The 26,133-nt window shown below is 41.6% G+C and overlaps 1 protein-coding gene across 1 annotated transcript in view; it reads left to right on the forward strand.

The window, feature by feature from the left end:
• The window catches only part of APAF1 (apoptotic peptidase activating factor 1), a 205,098-nt gene extending 183,832 nt beyond the window's left edge, over window positions 1-21,266 (forward strand). Inside the window, exons 26-27 of the mRNA XM_069764312.1 lie at window positions 5,836-5,970; window positions 20,457-21,266. Of these exons, the coding sequence (XP_069620413.1) occupies window positions 5,836-5,970; window positions 20,457-20,603 (282 nt within the window). The 3' untranslated portion in view covers window positions 20,604-21,266. The remainder of the gene's footprint in view (window positions 1-5,835; window positions 5,971-20,456) is intronic.
• Window positions 21,267-26,133: the final 4,867 nt, after the last annotated feature.

Consider the following 26,133-nt stretch of genomic DNA (forward strand, 5'->3'; position numbering starts at 1 on the left):
GTCTTCATGCTGTGGCGCAGGCGTACTTTGTCTGCCCTGTTGAGGGCAGATCAAAGTACTGCAGTGCACAAGGAAAGGTCTGAGCGGCCCAGCGCCTGCGCACTACAGTACTTTGCTCTACCCTCAACATGGCAGACAAAGTATGCCTGCATCGGATCCGCAGCGTGAAGACAAGATTAAGATAGGAGGCGCCGGACACGGACCGCGACGCCCATCGGAACGGACTGCGGCGGGACTGCCCCTGGGTGAGTATAATCTAACCTCTTTTTCTCATCTTTTAGGATAACATCAAGGACTTATCTACAGGTGGGCTTAGCTCACCTTCCATTTTGGGGGTGACAGGTTCCCTTTAAAATAAAGAGCGGTCTACTAGTAACACTCATAGGAGAGCTGTATTACTAGTGATCACATGAAGGTGCAGTGTTTTATGCAGTATTGTGGTAGTGGACCGCAGACCTACATTGTAATTATATTGTCTTTTGATTATGTACTATGATTGTTTAAAAATTCTGTTGTAAAATGTCAATAGAGATTACTTTACTTAAAAATAATTATATTGTCACTATCAAAGTGGTGTCAACTGGTGTCCTATGTTATTTCCATGTACTATTACTGTTTATTTATTTGCTTGCTGCAGAGTATTTACTCATTTGTTTTTATTCTATGTTCTGTATATTGTAATTTGTGGAAAAACTCCCTCGGTTAAATAAAATGTTATGAGAAATTGCCCTCTCTAAAGGTTTCACTGTCTACATAGCTTAATCGGGGAAGGTAAGGGGCAAAAAGTCTGAGGCTATGCGCAAACAGCGCGGATTTGCTTGCAGAAATTTCTGCAAGGTTTTTTTTTTGTCAGAAAAATGAAGTGGAAAATCCCCGAGTTTTTGTAGTGTTTTTGTTGAGGATTTTCGTGCGGTTTTGTAAGCTCCACACATTCTTCCTCCATCAGACAGCATTACCTTTTTTACTCAAATATTTTTTATTAAGTATAAAATTCAAATAAAACATTTCACATTAATCCCTTCACCCCGAAGCCTGTTTTCAACTTCCTGACCAGGCCAATTTTTACAATTCTGACCACTGTCACTTTATGAGGTCATAATTCTGAAACGCTTCAACGGATCCTGGTGATTCTGAGATTGTTTTCTCGTGACATATTGTACTTTATGATAGTGGTAAAATGTCTTTGATTTGACTTGCGTTTATTTGTGAAAAAAATGGAAATTTGGCGAAAATTGTGAAAATTTTTAAACTTTTAGTTTTTATGCCCTTAAATTAGAGAGTCATATCATACAAAATAGTTAATAAATAACATTACCCACATGTCTGCTTTACATTAGCACAATTTTGGAAACATATTTTTTTTTGTTAGGAAGTTATAAGGGTTAAAAATTGACCAGCAATTTCTCATTTTTACAACAAAATTTGCGAAACCATTTTTTTTAGGGACCACCTCACACTTGAAGTGATTTTGAGGGGTCTATATAACAGAAATGCCAAAAAAGGACACCATTCTAAAAACTGCACCCCTCAAGGTACTCAAAACCACATTCAAAAAGTCTATTAACCTTTCAGGTGCTTCACAGGAATTTTTGGAATGTTTAAAAAAATTTGAACATTTAACTTTTTTTCACAACATTTTTACTTCAGATCCAATTTGTTTTATTTTTCCAAGGGTAACAGGAGAAATTGGACCACAAAAGTCGTTGTACAATTTGTCCTGAGTACGCTGATACCCCATATGTGGTGATAAACCACTGTTTGGGCGCATGGCAGAGCTCGGAAGGAAAGGAGCGCCATTTGACTTTTCAATGCAAAATTGGCTGGAATTGAGATCGGACACCATGTCGCGTTTGGAGAGCCCCTGATGTGCCTAAACAGTGGAACCCCCCACAAGTGACACTATTTTGGAAAGTAGACCCCCTAGGGAACTAATCTAGATGTGTGGTGAGCACTTTGAACCCCCAAGTACTTCACAGAAGTTTATAATGTAGAGCCTTAAAAAAAAATCATTTTTTTTCTTCACAAAAATGATCTTTTCGCTCCAAATTTTTTATTTTCCCAAGGGTAACAAGAGAAATTGGACCCCAAAAGTTGTTGTCCAATTTGTCCTGAGTACGCTGATACCCCATATGTGGGGGGGAACCACCGTTTGGGTGCACGGCAGAGCTCGGAAGGGAATGAGCACCGTTTGGAATGCAGACTTAGATAGAATGGTCTGCAGGCGTCATGTTGCATTTGCAGAGCCCCTGATGTACCTAAACAGTAGAAACCCCACACAAGTGACCCCATATTGGAAACTAGACCCCCCAAGGAACTTATCTAGATGTGTTCTGAGAACTTTGAACGCCCAAGTGTTTCACTACAGTTTCTAACAGAGCCGTGAAAATAAAAAATCCTTTTTTTTTTCCACAAAAATTATTTTTTAGCCCCCGGTTTTGTATTTTCCCAAGGGTAACAGAAGAAATTGGACCCCAAAATGTGTTGTCCAATTTGTCCTGAGTACGCTGGTACCCCATATGTTGGGGTAAACCCCTGTTTGGGCGCACGGGAGAGCTCGGAATTGAAGGAGCACTGTTTGTTTTTCAATGCAATATTGGCTGGAATTGAGATTGGACACCATGTTGCGTTTGGAGAGCCCCTGATGTGCCTAAACAGTGGAAACGCCCAATTCTAACTGAAACCCTAATCCAAACACACCCCTAACCCTAATCCCAACCCTAATCCCAACCATAAATGTAATCCAAACCTTAACTTTAGCCCCAACCCTAACCCTAACTTTAGCCCCAACCCTGACTTTAGCCCCAATCTTAACCCTAATGGGAAAATGGAAATAAATACATTTTTTAAAATTTCATTATTTTTCTTAACTAAGGGGGTGATGAAGGGGGGTTTGATTTACATTTTTAGCGTTTTTTTGGTGGATTTTTATGATTGGCAGCCGTCACACACTAAGGTAAAGTTCACACTAGCGTTTCCCGTTTTGCGTCGTGTTTGCGTCGGGCGACGCAACGGCGACGCATGCGTCATGCGCCCCTATACTTAACATGGGGGATGCATGCGTCTTTTTGTGCTGCGTTGTGCGATGCATGCGTCTTTTTTGCCGCTAGCGTCGGACCAAGAAAACGCAACAAGTTGCATTTTTCTTGCGTCCAAATTTCGGCAAAAAACGGCGCATGCGTCGCAAAACGCAGCGTTTTTTCGTGCGTTTTGCCGCGTTTTTGCGTGCGTTGTGCGTTGCGTCGCCGACGCAGCGGCGCACAACGCTAGTGTGAACGTAGCCTAAAAGATGCTTTTTATTGCAAAAAATAGTTTTTGCATCACCACATTTTGAGAGCTATAATTTATCCATAGTTTGGCCCACAGTCATGTGAGGTCTTGTTTTTTGCGGGACGAGTTGACGTTTTTATTGGTACCATTTTCGGGCACATGACATTTTTTGATCGCTTTTTATTCCAATTTTTGGGAGGCAGAATGAACAAAAACCAGCAATTCCTGAATTTCTTTTAGGGGGGGCGTTTATACCGTTCCACGTGTGGTAAAATTGATAAAGCAGCTTTATTCTTCAGGTCAGTACGATTACAGCAATACCTCATTTATATCATTTTTTTAATGTTTTGGCGCTTTTACACACTAACAACTATTTTATATAAAAAATAATTGTTTTTGCATCGCTGTATTCTGAGAGCTATAACTTTTTTTATTTTTCTGCTGATGATGGTGTAAAGTGGCTTTTTTTTTTGCGGGACAAGATGTCGTTTTCAGCGGTACCATGTTTATTTATATCCGTCTTTTTGATCGCGTGTTATTCCACTTTGTTCGCCGGTATAATAATAAAGCGTTGTTTTTTGCCTCGGTTTTTTTTTTTTTTTTGTGGTGTTCACTGAATTGGTTATCTAGTGGGATAGTTTTATAGAGCGGGTCGTTACGGACGCGGCGATACCAAATATGTGTACTTTTATTGTTTTTTTTATTTACATAAATAAATGAATTTATTGAGATTTTTTATTTTTTTTTCCTTTATTTGGGGATTTTTTTTTTTTTACTTTCTAACAATGTCCCAGGGTGGGACATCACTATATTAGATCAGATCGCTGATCTGACACTTTGCATAGCACTGTGTCAGATCAGCGATCTGACAGGCAGTGCTGTAGGCTTTCCGGCGCTTGCTCTTCAGGACCCGGAAGGAGCCCTGCGGCCATCTTGGATCCGGGGACTCCTTCCAGGACACCAGAACAACGCGAGATCGTGGGCATTGCTGCGGGGTGTCAGCTGTCATATACAGCTGACACTCGCATGCGATCGCCGCGGCACTCAGCGTGAGGCCGCACGATCGTGCCGCCGTACTAGTACTGCGGTTTGCGGGAACTCAGTTCCCGCAGAGAAGTACTATTACGGCGCATGTCAGGAAGGGGTTAAGACATAAATTTTAATTTTCTCCACTCTTGACCCCTCCTTACCCACCCTCCCCCCTCCTTTTCCTTCTTTAGACAGCTCACGCTTTTCTCTTAACATGTCTTGTAGTATTATATGCATTATCCGTATACATTGACTTTTATTTTGAACATATAAACCATTGGTATATAGGCGAATCCTCTTCAGGCCTTGCTTCCCGTAACTTCCCCTAGCCTAGATCCAGCCAGGGCATCCACAATTTATCATACAGGACCATCTTCCCTGTTTTCTGATATACACCCTTTTCCAGGGTAATGACCTGCTTCACATATTTAATATATTCTCCCCTCGAGGGAGGTTCCTCTTTGACCCAATTTTCCATGACTTTCCGAGCCATGTATAGTAGTCTAGCGATTGCTATTTTCAGCTTATTATCCACAACTATCTCATCCACGTACCCCAACACACACACCAAAGGTTCTCTTTGAATCACACATCTGTATGCCCCTTCTATCCGACTTACAACCACCAACCAAAAAGCAGTCAATCCACGTCCACAAAATATGAAACATTCCAGCACTATCATTCCTACATCTAGGGCATTCCGAGTCAGATCTCAGCCCAGCTCTATACAGGACATCCGGGGATCTATACACTCTGTGTACAATATAAAGCTGGGAGAGCCTATATGGCTCATTTAGTGATAATTTTGGTATCCATTCTAGTACACACTCCCACGTTTCATCCTCCAAACGACCCAGCTCCCTTTGCCATTTAGCCCTCGTGCCAATCGGATATCCCAATAAGTGAGTGTGGTAAATCCGTATACAGAGATGAGATAACACCCCTGACATCATTACCTTTGACAATTCTGCAGCGTTTTTGGATGCAAATCTGCAGCAAATCCGCAAACCTTTTACACCTGCGTTTTTGCTGCGGATTTGACTGACTCGAAGTAAGTGGGTGCAGAAACGCTGCAGACCGGCAAAAAGAATTGACATGCTGTGGAAAATAAAACGCTGCAAATAAGGACGGAAATTTCCAGATCTTGTGCACAACAATTCAGAAATGTCATTGATTAACATTGCTTAAGTAATCCTTTGCGTTTTTTGAGCATTTCCGCGTGGAAAAAAACGCTGCGGAAGCGCTACAAATCCGCATTGTGTGCACATAGCCTAATTCTTAAGCCTCATTCACACGTCTGATTTTTGTGTATGTGATTTTCACAGATCGCACTCGTACCCATGATAATTTATAAGGCCATTCAGATGCTTGATTTTTTTTTTCCTCAGACCGAATGGTCTGCGGAAAATATTGGAGACCTGTTCGATTTTGATCTGAGGGTCAGATCAAAATCAACAATGCAAGCCAATGGGTCTGTGAAAGTCTTCAAGTACTTTGTATTCCAGAAATATTCTTAATAACTCTTTCTTCCATTGTCAGATTTGGAGTGTGCAGAGTGGGCAACTTCTGAGACAATGCCAGGAGACTTCTGTGAATAAAATTGACGGCTGGGTGACTGATATTCATTTTGTGCCTGACAGTAAAATATTAGTAACCTCTGGAGCCCATGTTAAGGTAAGCTTGGTATAAATTGGTGCTCACTGATTTATATATTGTTCATATATAAGGAGGCTGTAGAGATAATCTACGATAAAATGAAGTATAAAGGGGATTATATAATTAGGGTGTAGTTTCCAATACCAAACTTTTATGAAATGTGGGAACATAAATAAGGGTGCTTTAAACACTGTATATAATCGTATTAAATCCCTAAAACTATAAATCTTTATTGATAACATGAACCTACATATTGGTTCACACCACAAAAAATGACAAAAAAATATCCAAAAAAGACATGTACTGTGCTCACATATAAACACTTAATTAAAAGTGGGGTAACTAGGTGTCCCTGAGGTGTGCTATTCTCGCACCTTCCTACCTGCGCGGGTTGGCACCCTATGAGGGAAACAATATGACGCCCCCACTCCACGGTGGCTATCCCTAGGGGCCCTGTAATGCCCTATATCCCCCTGGGAAAGCCCACTACCCACAGACTAAGGGAACCGCTGTAGATAGACAGAGATACTCCTATACTAAAGGAACCCTAGATCCCCACACACATAAAAACATAGCATATTTAGGAACACAGTAGGCAAAGATATTGGCGTATCAGCAAAGGGGTTATTTGGCCTAGATACTTATAAGGCCATCATATTAGCTATGGGGGAATCTATTGCAGTGCCCCACACAACTATTCAAATGTCCACATATCAAATATATCCCATATAGGAAGTACTGAATCACTTATCTCCCTTCGCCTGCCAGTTGCCACACAGATCAATAGCGCCTCTACGCGTTTTGCCCCATTGGGCTCCTCAGGAGGCTCGATTATAGGATGAACAGTGTCCTGATCCGGTGTAGTAGTAGTGAATAACCATGATGCCTCCTGCTCTTTAAAGCCTACCGCCATACGTGCGCTTGAGGGCGTGTCCCACCTTTGCCCGCTCACTTCCGGGTGCTTACTGCACTCACCGCTTCCACGGCGCATGCTCCCGCTGACCCGCAGACTACAGCAGGTAGATCCGAGTGTCCCACCTTTGCCGGCTCACTTCCGGGTGCTTGCTGCACTCTTTGCTTCCACGGCGCATGCTCCCGCTGACCCGCAGACTACAGCGGGTGGATTTGCGGCATCACTGCTCCTGCGCCGATGCCTCTCTTGGTGTACATCTGGCGCATCCCCGAACTACTTCCGGGTAGCGGTGGGTCACTTCACTGCAAAGCCTATGCGCATGCTCGGACCTTATAGCCCACAACGCAGAGCGCAGCGATATAATCGCGCATGCGCCTCCCCACCTCACAGCCCCTACTGCGTGACATAAAAGAAAAAAGAAAAGGACTCTACAGAAACTATCAGGATCATAGGTACATTTGATGTCAGGCACCAGGAGATTCGAAAAGTCCTGTTGAGACACTGGGACATTTTAAAACTAGACCCTGATCTGAGAGGGGTGGTGGGAGAATACCCCAGTATAACTTTCAGAAAAGGAAGGTCCCTTAGGGACATGTTGGTGCACAGTCAATACAGGAGACCGACAATGAGTGGAACCTGGCTGGACAGGAAGCCATGTGATTTTTTTAAATGCGGTGATTGCAGTATGTGCAAATGGATGGAACCAGGCAAATCTTTCCGCAGTTCAGCTACAGGGAAGATATATTATCAACGCGGTTTCTCTAACTGCAAGACCACAGGCGTAGTGTATATGGCCAAATGCTCTTGCCCAAAGGACTACATCGGTAAGACTAAGAGAGAATTTAGGAGGAGAGTGGGGGAGCATATGGGGGATATTAGAAACAACAGGGATACCCCTCTGGCGAAACATATACAAACCTGTCATGGAGGGGACATGGCGAGCATTAAATTCATGGTCATTGAGGTGGTCAGCATCAACCCAAGAGGGGGGAATGTTGACAAGACCATTCTGAGGAGAGAGAGTGAATGGATCTTTAGAATGCATAGCCTGGAGCCAAAAGGAATCAATGAACAACTGTCATTTGCCTGCTTTTTATGATTAAGCCTAAATAGTAAGATATTAAAGAGGACAATTCTTGAGAAATGTCAGTGCAATTTCCAATTTTTGTTTGTATTCTCCCAGAGGGAAACGGGAGATTTACAGATTACTGTAAGTGATTTATTATGGTATCATTGCTCTTGAATCCTACTGTCAGAAATGATGCCCATTAGATAAATGCCCCCCAACCCCCTCCTCCCCCGTTTTTTTTCCCCCCTCATGTGCACCGGGAATACCAGTAAGTGGATATTGTTTCCACATAAATAGTATATAACGGTGATAAAGGAAGTATAGTATAATGCGTTTATACTAAAGACCATCATAATTCTATTCTATTTTTACTTACAGGACAGACATTAACATTTGGCAGTGAGCAAGGGATGCGCCGAGTGCTGGTAGATGTTTTAGACTGCCCAGCACATAGCGTTGCTATATGTTCAATACTGCCCACTACTATACAGAACTTTCTCTATGCCTAGACAGTAGATATGGGCTGGGTATGGATATAGTAATGTTCCAATCATGTATGATCCGGATCGGAACTTTGAGGGGGTGATTTACAGACCGACATATAATCTGCCGGTTATGTCACGCAGTAGGGGCTGTGAGGTGGGGAGGCGCATGCGCGATTATATCGCTGTGCTCTGCGTTGTGGGCTATAAGGTCCGAGCATGCGCATAGGCTTTGCAGTGAAGTGACCCACCGCTACCCGGAAGTAGTTCGGGGATGCGCCAGCTGTACGCCAAGAGAGGCATCGGCGCAGGAGCAGTGACGCCGCGAATCCACCCGCTGTAGTCTGCGGGTCAGCGGGAGCATGCGCCGTGAAAGCAAAGAGTGCAGCAAGCACCCGGAAGTGAGCCGGCAAAGGTGGGACACTCGAATCTACCCGCTGTAGTCTGCGGGTCAGCGGGAGCATGTGCCGTGGAAGCGGTGAGTGCAGTAAGCACCCGGAAGTGAGCGGGCAAAGGTGGGACACGCCCTCAAGCGCACGTATGGCGGTAGGCTTTAAGGAGCAGGAGGCATCATGGTTATTCACTACTACTACACCGGATCAGGACACTGTTCATCCTATAATCGAGCCTCCTGAGGAGCCCAATGGGGCGAAACGCGTAGAGGCGCTATTGATCTGTGTGGCAACTGGCAGGCGAAGGGAGATAAGTGATTCATTACTTCCTATACTGGATATATTTGATATGTTGACATTTGAATAGTTGTGTGGGTCACTGCAATAGATTCCCCCATAGCTAATATGATGGCCCTATACAGTTAAGGCCAGAAATATTTGGACAGTGACACAATTTTCGCGATTTGGGCTCTGCATGCCACCACATTGGATTTGAAATGAAACCTCTACAACAGAATTCAAGTGCAGATTGTAACGTTTAATTTGAAGGGTTGAACAAAAATATCTGATAGAAAATGTAGGAATTGTACACATTTCTTTACAAACACTCCACATTTTAGGAGGTCAAAAGTAATTGGACAAATAAACATAACCCAAACAAAATATTTTTATTTTCAATATTTTGTTGCAAATCCTTTGGAGGCAATCACTGCCTTAAGTCTGGAACCCATGGACATCACCAAACGCTGGGTTTCCTCCTTCTTAATGCTTTGCCAGGCCTTTACAGCCGCAGCCTTTAGGTCTTGCTTGTTTGTGGGTCTTTCCGTCTTAAGTCTGGATTTGAGCAAGTGAAATGCATGCTCAATTGGGTTTAGATCTGGAGATTGACTTGGCCATTGCAGAATGTTCCACTTTTTGGCGCTCATGAACTCCTGGGTAGCTTTGGCTGTATGCTTGGGGTCATTGTCCATCTGTACTATGAAGCGCCGTCCAATCAACTTTGCAGCATTTGGCTGAATCTGGGCTGAAAGTATATCCCGGTACACTTCAGAATTCATCCGGCTACTCTTGTCTGCTCTTATGTCATCAATAAACACAAGTGACCCAGTGCCATTGAAAGCCATGCATGCCCATGCCATCACTTTGCCTCCACCATGTTTTACAGAGGATGTGGTGTGCCTTGGATCATGTGCCGTTCCCTTTCTTCTCCAAACTTTTTTCTTCCCATCATTCTGGTACAGGTTGATCTTTGTCTCATCTGTCCATAGAATACTTTTCCAGAACTGAGCTGGCTTCTTGAGGTGTTTTTCTGCAAATTTAACTCTGGCCTGTCTATTTTTGGTATTGATGAATGGTTTGCATCTAGATGTGAACCCTTTGTATTTACTGTCATGGAGTCTTCTCTTTACTGTTGACTTAGAGACAGATACACCTACTTCACTGAGAGTGTTCTGGACTTCAGTTGATGTTGTGAACGGGTTCTTCTTCACCAAATTAAGTATGCGGCGATCATCCACCACTGTTGTCATCCGTGGACGCCCAGGCCTTTTTGAGTTCCCAAGCTCACCAGTCAATTCCTTTTTTCTCAGAATGTACCCAACTGTTGATTTTGCTACTCCAAGCATGTCTGCTATCTCTCTGATGGATTTTTTCTTTTTTTTCAGCCTCAGGATGTTCTGCTTCACCTCAATTGAGAGTTCCTTTGACCGCATGTTGTCTGCTCACAGCAACAGCTTCCAAATGCAAAACCACACACCTGGAATCCACCCCTGACCTTTTAACTACTTCATTGATTACAGGTTAACGAGGGAGACGCCTTTAGAGTTAATTGCAGCCCTTAGAGTCCATTGTCCAATTACTTTTGGTCCCTTGAAAAAGAGGACGCTATGCATTACAGAGCTATGATTCCTAAACCCTTTCTCCGATTTGGATGTGGAAACTATCATATTGCAACTGGGAGTGTGCACTTTCAGCCCATATTATATATATAATTGTATTTCTGAACATGTTTTTGTAAACAGCTAAAATAACAAAACTTGTGTCACTGTCCAAATATTTCTGGCCCTAACTGTAAGTATCTAGGCCAAATAACCCCTTTGCTGATACTCCAATATCTTTGCCTACTGTGTTCCTAAATATACTATGTTTTTATGTGTGTGGGGATCTAGGGTTCCTTTAGTATAGGAGTATCGCTGTCTATCTACAGCAGTTCCCTTAGTCTGTGGGTAGTGGGCTTTCCCAGGGGGATATAGGGCATTACAGGGCCCCTAGGGATAGCCACCGTGGAGTGGGGGCGCCATATCGTTTCCCTCATAGGGTGCCAACCCCCGCAGGTAGGAAGGTGCGAGAATAGCACACCTCAGGGACACCTAGTTACCCCACGTTTAATTAAGTGTTTATATGTGAGCACAGTACATGTCTTTTTTGGATATTTTTTTGTCATTTTTTGTGGTGTGAACCAATATGTAGGTTCGTGTTATCAATAAAGATTTATAGTTTTAGGGATTTAATACAATTATATACTTTTGAGACCCTGGTTACAATTGATTTTTTTGAATATGCTTTAAACACTGCTCTATTTTTTATAGCAGCTGGACTTTTTCTAAGTTTAAAAATTGCTAGTATAGAAAGCATCCTTTAAAGAAATCTAATGCTGGAAGAATGTTCTTTGGCATTGTGGCACATTATACACTTGGATCCTGAAATATTTGGACAGTGACACAAGTTTTGGCATTTTAATTGGTTACCAAAACATATCCAAAATGCAGTTAAATAATCACTATTGGCTTAAAGTGCAGATTTCACCTTTAATTTGAGCGTATTCACATTCTAATTGGAGTAAGGGTTTGGGAATTGCAGCTCTTTAGTATGTTGCTGCCTCATTTTAAAAGAACCAAAAGAAATTGGACAATTGTCTCAAAAGCTCTTTAATAGGCTGTATGGGCCAACCCCTCATTAATCTGTCAACAATTAATTAGGCAAAAGGTCTGGTGCTCATTCCAGGTGTAGAATTTGCACTTGGAACCAGTTGCTGTGAACCCTCGGTCAAAGGAACTCTCAATTGAAGAGAAACGGACTATCATTAGGCTGAAAAAAAAGAAGAAATCCTTCAAAAAGATTGCAGAAATGTTAGAAGTGGTCAAAACAACAGTTTGGTACAATCTGTAAAAAAAAAAAAATAGGAAAAAAAGCAAACTGATGAGATTGGGAACTCAGAGGCCTGGATGGAAGACAAAAGTGGTAGATAATCACAGAATCCTTCCATGGTGAAGAAAAACCCCTTCACAACATCCACACAAGCGAAGAACGCTATCCAGGAAGAAGGTGCTTCAGTATGGAAGTCTACCATAAAGAGAAGACTTTATTACAGCAAATAGAAGGTCACCACAAGGTGAAACACATTAATCAGCCATAAAAGTAGAAAAGCCAGATTAGACTTTGCCAAAAAAAATCATCTAAAGAAGCCAGTCAAATTCTGGAAAATGATTCTTTGGACAGATGAAACAAAAAATTAACCTGTACCAGAATGATGGGAAGAAGTGTGGAGAAGGCTTGGAACAGCTCATAATCCAAAGCACACCACATCCTCTGTAAACCACGGTGTAGGCACTATGGTGGCATGGGCATGCATGGCTTCCAATATCACTGGGTCACTAGTGTTTATTGATGATGTGACTGAAGACAGATGCAGCCGGACGAATTCCGGAATTCAGAAGTTACAGGGCTATATATACGTTCTCCTCAGATTCAATCAAATGCAGCAAGGTTGATTGTATGATGCTTCACAGTACAGAAGGACATTTAACCAAAACACTGCGAAAGCAACATAGGAGTTTTTATTTTAAAGCAAAGAAGTGGAATATTTTGTAATGGCCAAGGCAAGCATCAGACCTCAACCCCATGCATTTCACATACTTAAGATAGAACTTGACCCCTTCACGACATTTCACATACTTATATGTCGAAAGTCGTGTCCCTGCTTTTGATGTGGATATACACACCAATCCTCCATCTTTTTCCACACATGACAGATTTAAGAAGTCCTCAGGTGCCTTTAACAGTTGCGGGCGGAATGTAGCTCTGTCCCTGGTTGATTGCGGGGTGCCGATGGGTTGCCATGACAGCCGGGGGTCTGCTGAAGACCCCTGTCATTATAATCCTTTTATGAAAGCCAGTGTTTAGCTGACGTTCATAGGAGATCGTGATTTTAGCACTATGTATAGCACAAGTGATCAGACAATTGCAGCTTCAAGTTCCCTTACAAAACTATTTAAATACAGTGAAAAGTGAGAAAAAAAGTTTATAAAAATTCAAATCACCCCCCTTTTGCCCCATTACAAATAAAACTATAATGAAAAAAAACACATACCGTATTTTTCGGATTATAAGACGCACTTTTTCCCCAAAATTTTTTTTGGGAAATGGGGGTGCGTCTTATAATGCCGATATACCTTACCAGTACTGTTGCTGCAGGCTGGGATGAGGGGGTGTCCGGTGCTGCTTCGGGTGTCTCCGGTGCTGTGTTGTGCTCTGCTGACATTTTGTAAAAGGCCAGAGCCCCCGCAGTTCAATGGTTTCCTGTTCTGTGGACTCTGGGGAAAATGGCCAACGGGGGGGGCAACGCATGCACAGATGAAGATGTCGGGAGATGAGATCTCAGCGCCGAGAGAGATCATCATCTGCGCATGCCCTGCCCCCCAGCGGCCATTTTCCACCGCATAGGAAAGTCCACCACAAAGGAAACCATGGAACTTCGGGGGCTCAGGCATTTTGCCTTTCACAAAATGTTGGCAGAGCCCCCCGCAGCGCCACACATTGGAACACCCCTTCATCCCCGGCCTGCAGCATCGCCCCACTCCTGCCTCCTCCAGCAGCGACCCTGGGACCTCGGTAAGCAGTAAGATGCATGGATTATAAGAAGCACCACCATTTTCTAAAAAAAAAAAAATTCCTATTTTTCTCCTCTTGCTTGTCAAGGTAAGGAGGCTTATTTGCCGTGCAATGCTCCTCTGGGAAATATAATATGCAAATTGCCTCTTCTGAGAAAAAGAGAACTTAAACTCTATAGCGCCACCTGTTGGAAGTAGCGATCCTACAAGTCAGAATCAACCCTTTAACGAGTCGTGCAATATGACTTAGGATAAAAGCCAAATCAACCCTTTAACGAGTCGTGCAATATGACTTAGGATAAAAGCCAAATCAACCCTTTAACGAGTCATGTAATATGACTTAGGATAAAAGCCAAATCAATGTTGATTTGGCTTTTATCCTAAGTCATATTGCACGACTCGTTAAAGGGTTGATTGTGACTTGTAGGATCGCTACTTCCAACAGGTGGCGCTATAGAGTTTAAGTTCTCTTTTTCTCAGAAGAGGCAATTTGCATACTATTTTTCTCCTCAAAATTTGTAGTGTGTCTTATAATCCGAAGTGTCTTATAATACGAAAAATACGGTATTTGGTATCACTGTGTTCGTAAAAGTCCAGTCTATAAATATATATATATATATACAGGGTGGAGCGCGGTAATTTGCTTTTTTGCACTGCATGCTGTGGCGGCACTGTCGGTCGAAGAGAGGGGAGAGTGGGTGTGGCTTACAGTGGCTGATGGGAGATTTGTATTCCTCTGCCTTTCAGTTGCCATCATGCAGTGGACACGTGAGGAGAGGTCATTTTGTGTTGAAGCGTATTTTTCAAATGCCCACTCGATCACTGCAGTGCAGCGTGCTTTTCGTTTACAATTCGCTGTTCCTCCACGCGGACGTGTTCCTGGACGGCAATCAATTGTAAATTGGGTGAATGCATTCAGAACAGCAGGGAATGTGTCATGTGTACGAAGGGGACCTGAGAGAAGGATTACAACACCACAAAACATCGAGAGAGTTAGAGCAGCAGTACTGCAATCTCCGAAACGCTCTGCTCGGAAGCAATCATTTGCTCTTGGCATTTCAAGACGTTCTCTCCACCGGATTCTTCATGATGAACTGAATTTTCACCCGTATAAAATGTGCGTGGTCCAACATTTGTCAGCATGGGACTATTTGACACGGCGGACCTCTTGTGAAGACATGTTAGCAACGATACCCCGTGACGCAATTGTGTTTTTTTCTGATGAGGCACATTTTCACCTCAGTGGGTGTGTAAACAAACAAAATATGCGTTACTGGAGTGAAACAAACCCCAGAGAAGTTCACGAGAGACCTCTGCATTCGGACCGCGTCACTGTGTGGTGCGCCATATCACGAGTAGGCATCATTGGTCCTTACTTTTTTCAGGATAATGGTCGTGCCATAACTGTGAACTCCGAACGGTACTTGTCTATGATACAGGATTATTTTCAGCCGGCTCTTGAGGCAATGGAACTAGAGGATACATGGTTCCAACAGGATGGTGCCACTGCACACACAGCGAGGGTTACCATGAATTGTTTGAGGCAAATGTTTCCTGGACGGCTTATCTCTTTGAGGGGAGATGTGAACTGGCCAGCACGCTCACCAGATTTAGCCCCATGCGATTTTTTCCTTTGGGGTTACCTGAAGTCTAAGGTGTATATCAACCGTCCCAACACCTTGGAAGACCTAAGGAACAATATTGAAGCTGAAATTGGCAGAATACCAGTGGACATGCTTGTTAGAGTTCATGAAAACTTCAGAAAACGTATGCAGCAGTGTGTGGATAGCGAAGGTCGACATTTGCCAGATACACGATTTAAAACCATGTAATTTAAAAATTCCATTACTGTTCAGTATAATTAAAATATAAAATAAATTTTTCTAATGATCATAATTTTTTTATTTCATTCCCAAATCAGCAAATTACCGCGCTCCACCCTGTATATATATATATATATATATATATATATATATATATAAATTATTATTATTATTATTTTTTTTTTTTTTTTACAAATTTACCCCCAAATTTTTACTACTTACCTTATATACTCGAGTATAAGCCGACCCGAGTATAAGCCAAGGCACCTCATTTTGCCACAAAAAACTGGGAAAACTTATTGATTCCAGTATATGTCAGGTATGCATTGTCCCCTCATCCCTATCCTGGTATGCATGGCCTCCTCATCCCTATCCTGGTATGCACGGTCTCCTCATCCGTATCCTGGTATACGTGGTTCCTTATCCCTATCCTAGTATGCACAGCCTCCTCATCCCTATCCTGGTATATATATATTTATAGACTGGACTTTTACGAACACAGTGATACCAAATACCGTATTTTTCGTATTATAAGACACTTCGGATTATAAGACACACTACAAATTTATATATATATATATAAATTTACATATATATATATTCCAAACGGCGTAACGAGAAAAAAAAAAGAAACGCCAGAATTACATTATTTTGCCCGCTGCGACATTGCCATTAGAGGTGATCAAAACATCATATCGACCTCAAAATGGTATCAGTAAAAATGTCAGCTCAGGGCACGAAAAATAAGCTCTCACTCAGTCCCATATCTCAAAAAATGAAAAAGTCATCGGTCTTGGAAAATGTATATAATACAAGTTCAGGGTGCACTCTAGCCGTAAGTCAAATAAGAAAAAGAGGATAGGGTGCAAGGCCAAGTCCACTATAATATAGTACAAAAAAGGAAGAGAAAAGAATGGACTACAACAGGCCTGCACAACCATATAGCAAAGTAACAAACCATGCTTATTGAACAGCACAAAAAATACATAAAAACACTTAAAATACACCAATGTGTAAAAACACCCCAAAATATCCTGGAAAATAAGCAGCAATGTACACACAGTATATATCATCAGACCATCCTAGATGTATAATCATATATGCTGGAAAACCTAGGTGTGCCGTAAGAAGAAAAGCAATGCAGTATAAATATCGTATATAATCAACGGTCCACAGAGTAGGGGCTCTTAAATAAAAATGAAATACCTAAGCCCAAAGATGATGGAAAAATGCATATTATGTATCCAGAAATATGACAAGGTTCATAATGCGTGAGTAGTCAAACAATATGGCCCAAGTAGGATATAGCGGTCTTGGAAAATGATGACACAAACAAAATTATTATTATTTTTTTTTTTTTTTACAAATTTACCCCCAAATTTTCACTACTTACCTTATATACTCGAGTATAAGCCGACCCGAGTATAAGCCAAGGCACCTCATTTTGCCACAAAAAACTGGGAAAACTTATTGATTCCAGTATATGTCAGGTATGCATTGTCCCCTCATCCCTATCCTGGTATGCATGGCCTCCTCATCCCTATCCTGGTATGCACGGTCTCCTCATCCGTATCCTGGTATACGTGGTTCCTTATCCCTATCCTAGTATGCACAGCCTCCTCATCCCTATCCTGGTATGCATGGTTGCTCATCCCTATCCTGGTATGCATGGCCCCATCATCCCCATCTTGGTATGCATGCTTCTTCATCCCTATCATTGTATGCATAGCACCCTCATCCCTATCCTGATATGCATGTTTCCCATCAAAAAAAGCATAAAAGAACACCATCCTACTTATCTTCCTGCGCTCCCTCGCAGTGTCTTGTTCCGGTGCCTGCAGCTGCTTTATGCTTGTAAGCAGCGCATGGCAGGACATAATGTGCTGCTTACAAGCAGAGCACAGCTGCCAGAATACTCGCTGCTCTCCACGCCGGGACTATGTGCGTGGAGGGCAGTGAGTATCCATTGCTATTAGGTAGCACGTACAGTGTCAGATGCAGCCGCCCTGCGGTCACGTGTCCACCTTATTTAAGGTAATGAATATTCACCTCTCTCCATGCCTATTAGAGTGGAGAGAGGTGAATATTCATTTCTCTTAAGTAGCGGTCACCCATGATCGCCCGGCCGCTGCTGGAAGCCGGTGGCTGTGGCTGACACTGTGCGTGCTATTACAAAGAAATGAATACTCATTGCCAGCGCAGTGAACATTCATTTCTCTTTAAAAGAACAGGTACCACTGATACATAGCTTAGAAAAATAGCGGGATAATATCCCATATTATTTTGGACAATATACTAGTCACCAGGTCACTCCAGAAATATTGATCCTACAAAGAACGAGGAGTAAAAAATCCCATACGCAAATATAAAAGAACGTATAACAATCTTTATTAAACATATAAAGAACATACAAACTGACTATACAAGGTCCAGAGAATGGTGCAAATACAGAGGACACAACCACTGTAGTAACACAAGGGGCATAACAAACAGATAGCCCAAAGTAAAAAGTAATCTAGCATATCCCAATAAGGTGCTACATGTCATGTATGGTATCAAAGTATATGCAGCCTTAACCGTATCTGATTACCAATCTCCACATGTTGCCTGTCACATATAAGGTTAAATCGTAGCATACATGGAGGGTACACCGTTAATCTTACCCGCGTTCATGTGCCAGTGAGTGTCGCCAGCAGCCCCTCTGGCGACCTTATATGTGACAGGCAACATGTGGAGATTGGTAATCAGATACGGTTAAGGCTGCATATACTTTGATACCATACATGACATGTAGCACCTTATTGGGATATGCTAGATTACTTTTTACTTTTGGTTATCCGTTTGTTATGCCCCTTGTGTTACTACAGTGGTTGTGTCCTCTGTATTTGCACCATTCTCTGGACCTTGTATAGTCAGTTTGTATGTTCTTTATATGTTTAATAAAGATTGTTATACGTTCTTTTATATTTGCGTATGGGATTTTTTACTCCTCGTTCTTTGTAGGATCAATTCATTTCTCTTTAGCAGCGGGCACAGGCTTTAGCCGCAGCGCCAGCTCCTGCCTCTGTGACCCGCTGCTCCACTGTTTCCGCTCCCCTCCATCTTCTGGGACAATGACTCGAGTATAAGCTGAGGAGGGAGTTTTCAGCACTAAAAAATGTGCTGAAAAATTTGGCTTATACTCGAGTATTTATGGTAAATTAAAAAATATATATATACATGTTTGCTATCTCTTACTGACCTGGGAGAATCATACTGTCCAGCCACAACAATTGTGGAATTTACCTTTTTTTGCCAGAACATCACATGATAACATGAATGATTTAATTCAAAAGTACAACTCATCCCGCCAAACAAACCCTCATGCGGCTATATTGACAAGAAAAAAAAGCTATGCCTGTTGGAAGACGGATAGGAAAAAGTGAAAAAACAAAAATTGCAAGGTTGTGATGGGGTTAAGGCAGAAAGACCCACAATCAATCAACAACTGAAGTCAGCTGCAGTAATGGCCTGGCAAAGCATTACAAAGGGGGAAACCCAGCGTTCGGTGATGTCCGTGGCTTCCAGACTTCGGGCAGTCACTGCCTGTGAAGGATTCTCTTCAAAGTTTCATATTTATGGTAAAGTTAGTTTGTCTAATTACTTTTGAGGAGGCTTTGTAGAAAAATGGTTGCACTTCCTAAACATTTCACAGATATTTTTGTTTAACCTCTTCACGTCGTGGCCAATTTCAGTTTTTGCGCTTTCATTTTTTCTTCCCAGAGAAAGAACTTTTTTATTTTTCTGTCCACATTGACATATGAGGACTTGTTTTTTGCAGGTGAGTTGTATTTTTTAATACAATTTGTTACAACCTTTTCTGTGGAATTGTAGTGACCAAAAACAATAATTTTGGCAATCCTGAATTTTTTCTGTTTACAGTGTTTACTGATCGGGTTAATTGTTTTTACATTTTGATTTTATATATTTTTTTGTATTTTTTTATTTTTAAAGGTTTTTTTAATACTTTTTCCTGTTCTTGTTACCCGTCTTAGGGGACTTGAAGATGCGATCGTCTGGTCATTTGTGCAAGAAGCCCGGCTACAGGCTGTGTTTCAAAGGAGCTCCGTAAAGACAGGAGCTCATTTGAAACAAAATCTACAGTTCTGATTATGTTCCTTAAATGCATTTTTAAATAATCACTTCCTTTAGATAAACCTCACAAATTTGCTAAAAATGTTTTCCTGCAATAACTGGTGTGTTTAAAGCAGTATTTCCCCCACTCGAGTCCTCATAGGTCATGTTTTCAGGATTTCCAGGTGAGAGAATTCCTGGTGCCTTGATGATACTTCCACCACTTGTGCGATGCAAAGGAAATCCTGAAAACATGACTTGTGGGGGCCGTGAGGACTGGGGTTTGGGAAATACTGCTCTAGAGTGGTTAGCCATGTTAACGAGCTCCGATATTGCCTCCTTTTGGGACTGATTAGTGACAGGCAACACGTGCTTTTGGGCAGTAATGGCCTATGGTTTCAGGAAATTAAGGTTAGTCCTTGTATTTACAGTTTTGCAATGAACTTTCTTGATTTAGTCCAAGATCCTTGCTTTTAGTCATTTAGTAGGAGCCTTCTTCAGGGCCTTTAATTGATGCAGACTGCCATTTAGTGAGAAAAAATGACCACTAATTTGGCTTTAATGAAAATAATCTACATGAACTCTAGTAAGGGGAACCTACTGCTCCAGGCTGAGTAGCATATTGTGTTGCTGGTACAAAACCTACCACTTGGTTCAGAGAAGTGGTCTTACTTCTTAGAGGTCTACGGGTAATGATGGCTGATGTAGCACAGACATCCCATATATTTGCGGCCTTGTATCTCTGTACTGCTTCAATAGACAATGTTTTATCAACAAAGCCATTGGAATACTTTCACTTATAAAGTCCTTTTTTTTTCCACAGTGGTGGGATGTGGACACTGGAACCTGCAAGCAGACTTTCTACACAAATGGCACAGACTTGAAGTCAATACATCCGTGTTCTTCTTTTAGAACTTTTGTAACCATTGACAATCTTGGAATTCTGTATGTGCTTCAGCTGGTAGAGTGACAATGACACTGCGTGCGTTAAATATACTGTTCCATTAGGTTCTTTTGATAATTTACCTTATAGAGCAGGATGCAAACTGAGAGCAAGCCAACAGGGATCTTGTACACTTCTCAGCTTAGCACAGCTCTCAAATCCCGCACGCTGGGTTTTTTTAATTGCCACTTGGCGGCAGGCGGGGCAGAATAACATTGGATTGAATGCCTTTTAATCACACTATTTTCCTTCTGCTGTCACCAGCCTCCTGTACTGAAAGTCTCCTTAAAGTGACTGCTCCAGCCGTGGCGGCTCAGTACACAATGCAGCTTCCGAGGTCGCCATTGGACTCTGCTTACATGTTAATCCTCGATTCCATTGCATGTGAATACTAGCTATATACATTTATTACATAAACTGTGAATTCATTTCCGGGGACAAGAACATTTTTTTTTCTCGATAAATAGGCAGCAGCAATATATAATTTGCCTATTTTGCACTAAATTATAACTTTGAAAATGACTCCAAAAATGATTGTAGCTTTTATCAGGGACAAGGGGCGGTACGCTGCATGTATCAGACACCCAAGCCTAATTTTGTGTGGGATTTCAATGTTTGGTTGAAGAATACATGATTTATGCCATGTTTTGATAAATATAATAATTGCATAATACAGATTTGGACTAATGATTTTTCTGCTGTTTCATCCCTGTGAATGTAGCCATTATTTAGGGATGACTTGGTCTTATCAGACACATTACAGCACATGTAAATTGTTTTCTAGTAAGTAGGACACTACATCAATGTTTTCTAATATCTGCTTTTGTGGAGTCCTACATACAGGCTTGTCTCCTCTTAGTAATCTGTAAATGTACCTTTTCTTTTGTACATTAACTATGGCTTTATCTGAAGCCATATTTAATTTTTTAATTAAGGGAAAGTCTATCCTACTCACTTTCCCTTTTCCAGAAGCCTATAGTTCTGAAATTTCTGTTTGCGAGTTGACTGTAAACTTTTGTAAACAGGCTCAGTTCACAAAACTCTATCTGGGGTAAATACTAGACAGGAGGAGGGGGATGCAGCTGCAGCTTCTTTCTCTGAGTTTCTATTACACTGTTAGAGGGGAAGCAAAACATAAGTAGTCATGACATGAGTAACAGAAGAATAAACCATCAAGGGCACACACCATACGAGATAGAAGTAAGAAAATCCGGTACTCTGAGGTATGATGAAAAAACATGAAATGTTTATTAAAGAGGTCTTAATAGATACTGTGTATCATAGTAAAATAGTAACATAGTTAGTAAGGCCGAAAAAAGACATTTGTCCATCCAGTTCAGCCTATATTCCATCATAATAAATCCCCAGATCTACGTCCTTCTACAGAACCTAATTGTATGATACAATATTGTTCTGCTCCAGGAAGACATCCAGGCCTCTCTTGAACCCCTCGACTGAGTTCGCCATCACCACCTCCTCAGGCAAGCAATTCCAGATTCTCACTGCCCTAACAGTAAAGAATCCTCTTCTATGTTGGTGGAAAAACCTTCTCTCCTCCAGACGCAAAGAATGCCCCCTTGTGCCCGTCACCTTCCTTGGTATAAACAGATCCTCAGCGAGATATTTGTATTGTCCCCTTATATACTTATACATGGTTATTAGATCGCCCCTCAGTCGTCTTTTTTCTAGACTAAATAATCCTAATTTCGCTAATCTATCTGGGTATTGTAGTTCTCCCATCCCCTTTATTAATTTTGTTGCCCTCCTTTGTACTCTCTCTGGTTCCATTATATCCTTCCTGAGCACCGGTGCCCAAAACTGGACACAGTACTCCATGTGCGGTCTAACTAGGGATTTGTACAGAGGCAGTATAATGCTCTCATCATGTGTATCCAGACCTCTTTTAATGCACCCCATGATCCTGTTTGCCTTGGCAGCTGCTGCCTGGCACTGGCTGCTCCAGGTAAGTTTATCATTAACTAGGATCCCCAAGTCCTTCTCCCTGTCAGATTTACCCAGTGGTTTCCCATTCAGTGTGTAATGGTGACATTGATTCCTTCTTCCCATGTGTATAACCTTACATTTATCATTGTTAAACCTCATCTGCCACCTTTCAGCCCAAGTTTCCAACTTATCCAGATCCATCTGTAGCAGAATACTATCTTCTCTTGTATTAACTGCTTTACATAGTTTTGTATCATCTGCAAATATCGATATTTTACTGTGTAAACCTTCTACCAGATCATTAATGAATATGTTGAAGAGAACAGGTCCCAATACTGACCCCTGCGGTACCCCACTGGTCACAGCGACCCAGTTAGAGACTATACCATTTATAACCACCCTCTGCTTTCTATCACTAAGCCAGTTACTAACCCATTTACGTGACGTTTCGTTCAATGGAGACCTTTATCAAACAAATGCATGTGTATCGGGCCACAGGGTGTAGGAGAAGATATAGAGGAGGTATCGCTTTGTGTATAAGAGGCGTATGTTGAGCGCTGCATGCTCCAGCGTTGGACGTCGCTTAGGCTTCTTTCACACTTCCGTCATTTGGCCAACATCACAATGCCTCGTTTTGGAGAAAAAACGAATCGTGCAAAGTTGCCCGCAGGATGCATTTTTTTCTCCATAGACTTGCATTAGCGACGCATTGCGACGTTGCATGCGTCGTCCAATGAATGCGTCGGGTTTTGGCGGCCCGTCGTCACAGAAAAACGTTCAAGGGAACTTTTTTTTGTACGTCGCATCCAGTGTTTCACACTGCGCATCCCCAGCAGGAAATATCGCTCTCGTGATCTTTCCTGCTCGGCAACGCAGACGGAAATGTGAAAGCAAACACGTCGGTACATGACGACCCCGTACCGACGGAAGTGTGAAAGAAGCCTTATACACACAGCACTACCTCTTCTAGATCTTCGCCCACACCCTATGGCCCGATACACGTGTAGTGTATGTTTTGTATCTATTAGGACTACTTTAATAAAAGTTTCATGTCTTTTCTCCATACTCACCTCAGAGTGCCTGATTTTTTGTTTTGTTTTACTACTTTAGTATTACGGAAGTGCCGTATTTCTTCTCTGTCAACCATACGAGGAAGAGCCTGCTTCATCATTAAGTGGATTCTGTGCTTTCAACAAACTTTGCATAAATAAGTGGTACAAGCAAATATTAGAAACATTGTAATATATCTTGTAAGGGAATGCCTTCTGTTTCTAACTATATGCTACTTCTTAAAAAAAAAAAAAAACAGCTCAAACCCATTTTGCTCAATACAAGGAGGACTACCAGCACATTGAGTTATCAGGCCACAAGGTTTATTATACTGTATGGATGGAGGGAGGAAGAGGAGAGTGATTAGAGAAACATATATAAATTCTAACTCGCTTATCCCAGTGCTGGAATCACAGCTACACTGCACAGTACTGTCTAATTTCCTCAATGCTTCTGCTGAAGGAATTCATTTTTTGTGTGTAGTGAATGGGAGACATCATAGCTCTAGTCTCCACCCACTAGCTCAGTGACAACAGAAAATAAAAATAGAACAGCGGTCGGCGCTCATGGCAAGTGAGCATTTCTGCTACACACAGGCAATCTAATCATCGCCGGTGTGTAGCAGAGGCGATCAGACAACTGCAGCTTCTAGTCTCCCACGGATACTATTTAAGCCTAAAAATATATAGAGAGAGAGAGAAAAATATATATATAAAAGTTCAAATCACCCCCATTTGCCTCATTCAAAATAAAACCATTAAGAAAAAATTAAAAAATACACATATTTGATATTGACACGTTCGGAATCACCTGATCTATCAAGCTATACAAAGAATCGAATTGGTAAACGGTGTAGCGAAAAAGAAAAAGTAAAAACGCCAGAATTAAGTTTTTTTGCTCGCTGCAACATTGCATTAAAATGCAATAACGGGCGATCAAAAGATCGTATCCACACCAAAATGGTGTCATTTAAAAAAGACGTCAGCTCGATGTGCAAAAAAATAAGCCCTCAACCAACCCCCAGATCATGGAAAATGGAGACACTACGGGCCTCGGAAAATACCATTTTTTTGTTGTTTTTTTTTTTAAACAAATTTTGGATGTTTTTCCTCACCATTTAAATTAAAAAGAACCTAGACATGTGTGGTATGTACAAACTTGTAATGACCTGGAAAATCATAGTGGCAGGTCAGTTTTAGCATTTGGTGAACATGTTAAAAAAAAAAAAAAATACATTTTTAAAAACAGTTGTATAATTGCATTTTTTTTTTTTTTTGCAATTTCACCGCACTTGGAATTTTTTTCCCGCTTTCGAGTACACAAGATGGTAAAACCGAGGGTGTTGTTCAAAATTACAACTCATTTCGCAAAATACAAGCCCCCTCACATGGCCATATTGACGGAAAAATAGAAAAGTTATGGCTCTGGGAAGGAGGGGAGCGAAACCAAATGAAAAACAAAAAAGGGCTGCTGCACGAAGGGGTTAATCATGTAAGTAAAAATAATTTAAATATGCAAACCATGCAAAGATATAGATGAAGAACTAAAATACTCAAATACTTGTGCAGCTGACTAGTGGTGAATTGTGGGTGTAAGTAGTGTGCAGAATAGGAATGTGACCAGTGATAATTTATATAATGGAGTGTCCCCCGTATTGGGAAAACTGATGACGCTTATAACAACCCTGAAGCACTTTCCTCCCTTGCTTGTGACATCTTAACCTATTTTTCTAATTCTGTACAGATTTGCTGTGTGTTCACAGTGAAGGGGAATGGTGGTGCTTTAGAACCGTATGATCTAGTATTATAAATGCCCTCCAGCTGCTGAGTGACAATAGCACTTGTCCTTAGCCTGCGTTCAGGTTTTATTTCTATACACAGACCGTTCCCATACTTGCCGGGTGTTAATAAGCATTTTCTGTCCCTGCAAACATCTCTTGAGCTGTGTGATTGATTTGCGGCTGCATACACCATACGCAGTACTTCTCCTGCCAATTGTGCCAGGCCAATCTGCTTTTAGCCTTTGATTTGGAGCCCTATGTAATCAGAAAAGTGATTGCATAACATTGGAAGGTGCCATGCTGAATGCCAAATGTTCTTCCCTCATCAATATGTTCATGTATCAGGGTGGGGAAATCGTCAGTTCACGTGATCTTTTATGTGATTAGTTAAGTATTTGCCTTACTTTAGACGTGCATCTTCCAGCAGTATGTCTGTTGCTGAGGCATTTCATCAGAAGTCACCACTCAAAAAATAATATAAAAAGGTAACAAATTTTATTGAAAATACATACATGCTAAAACGAAATAACAACGATCAATACGTAATATGAGAAAGGATGATAACCGAGTAAAGTGCACAAAGAACCAGAGAGTGAGGGAAAAGTAACCTTTTTATATTATTTTTTGAGTGGTGTGTTTTGATACTTTGTATCTCTTTGGTTAGTGCTGGCTTTTCACACCCCCTATATGCTTCCTGTGGGATTTCCTACCCTGGTGGAGGAACCCTTTGATTAGCAATATTATGTTTATAGACATTTTTGTTTATTTCATCAGAAGTGTGGT

The sequence above is a fragment of the Ranitomeya imitator genome, chromosome 4 (assembly GCF_032444005.1).
Source record: "Ranitomeya imitator isolate aRanImi1 chromosome 4, aRanImi1.pri, whole genome shotgun sequence".
Lineage (NCBI taxonomy): Eukaryota > Metazoa > Chordata > Amphibia > Anura > Dendrobatidae > Ranitomeya > Ranitomeya imitator.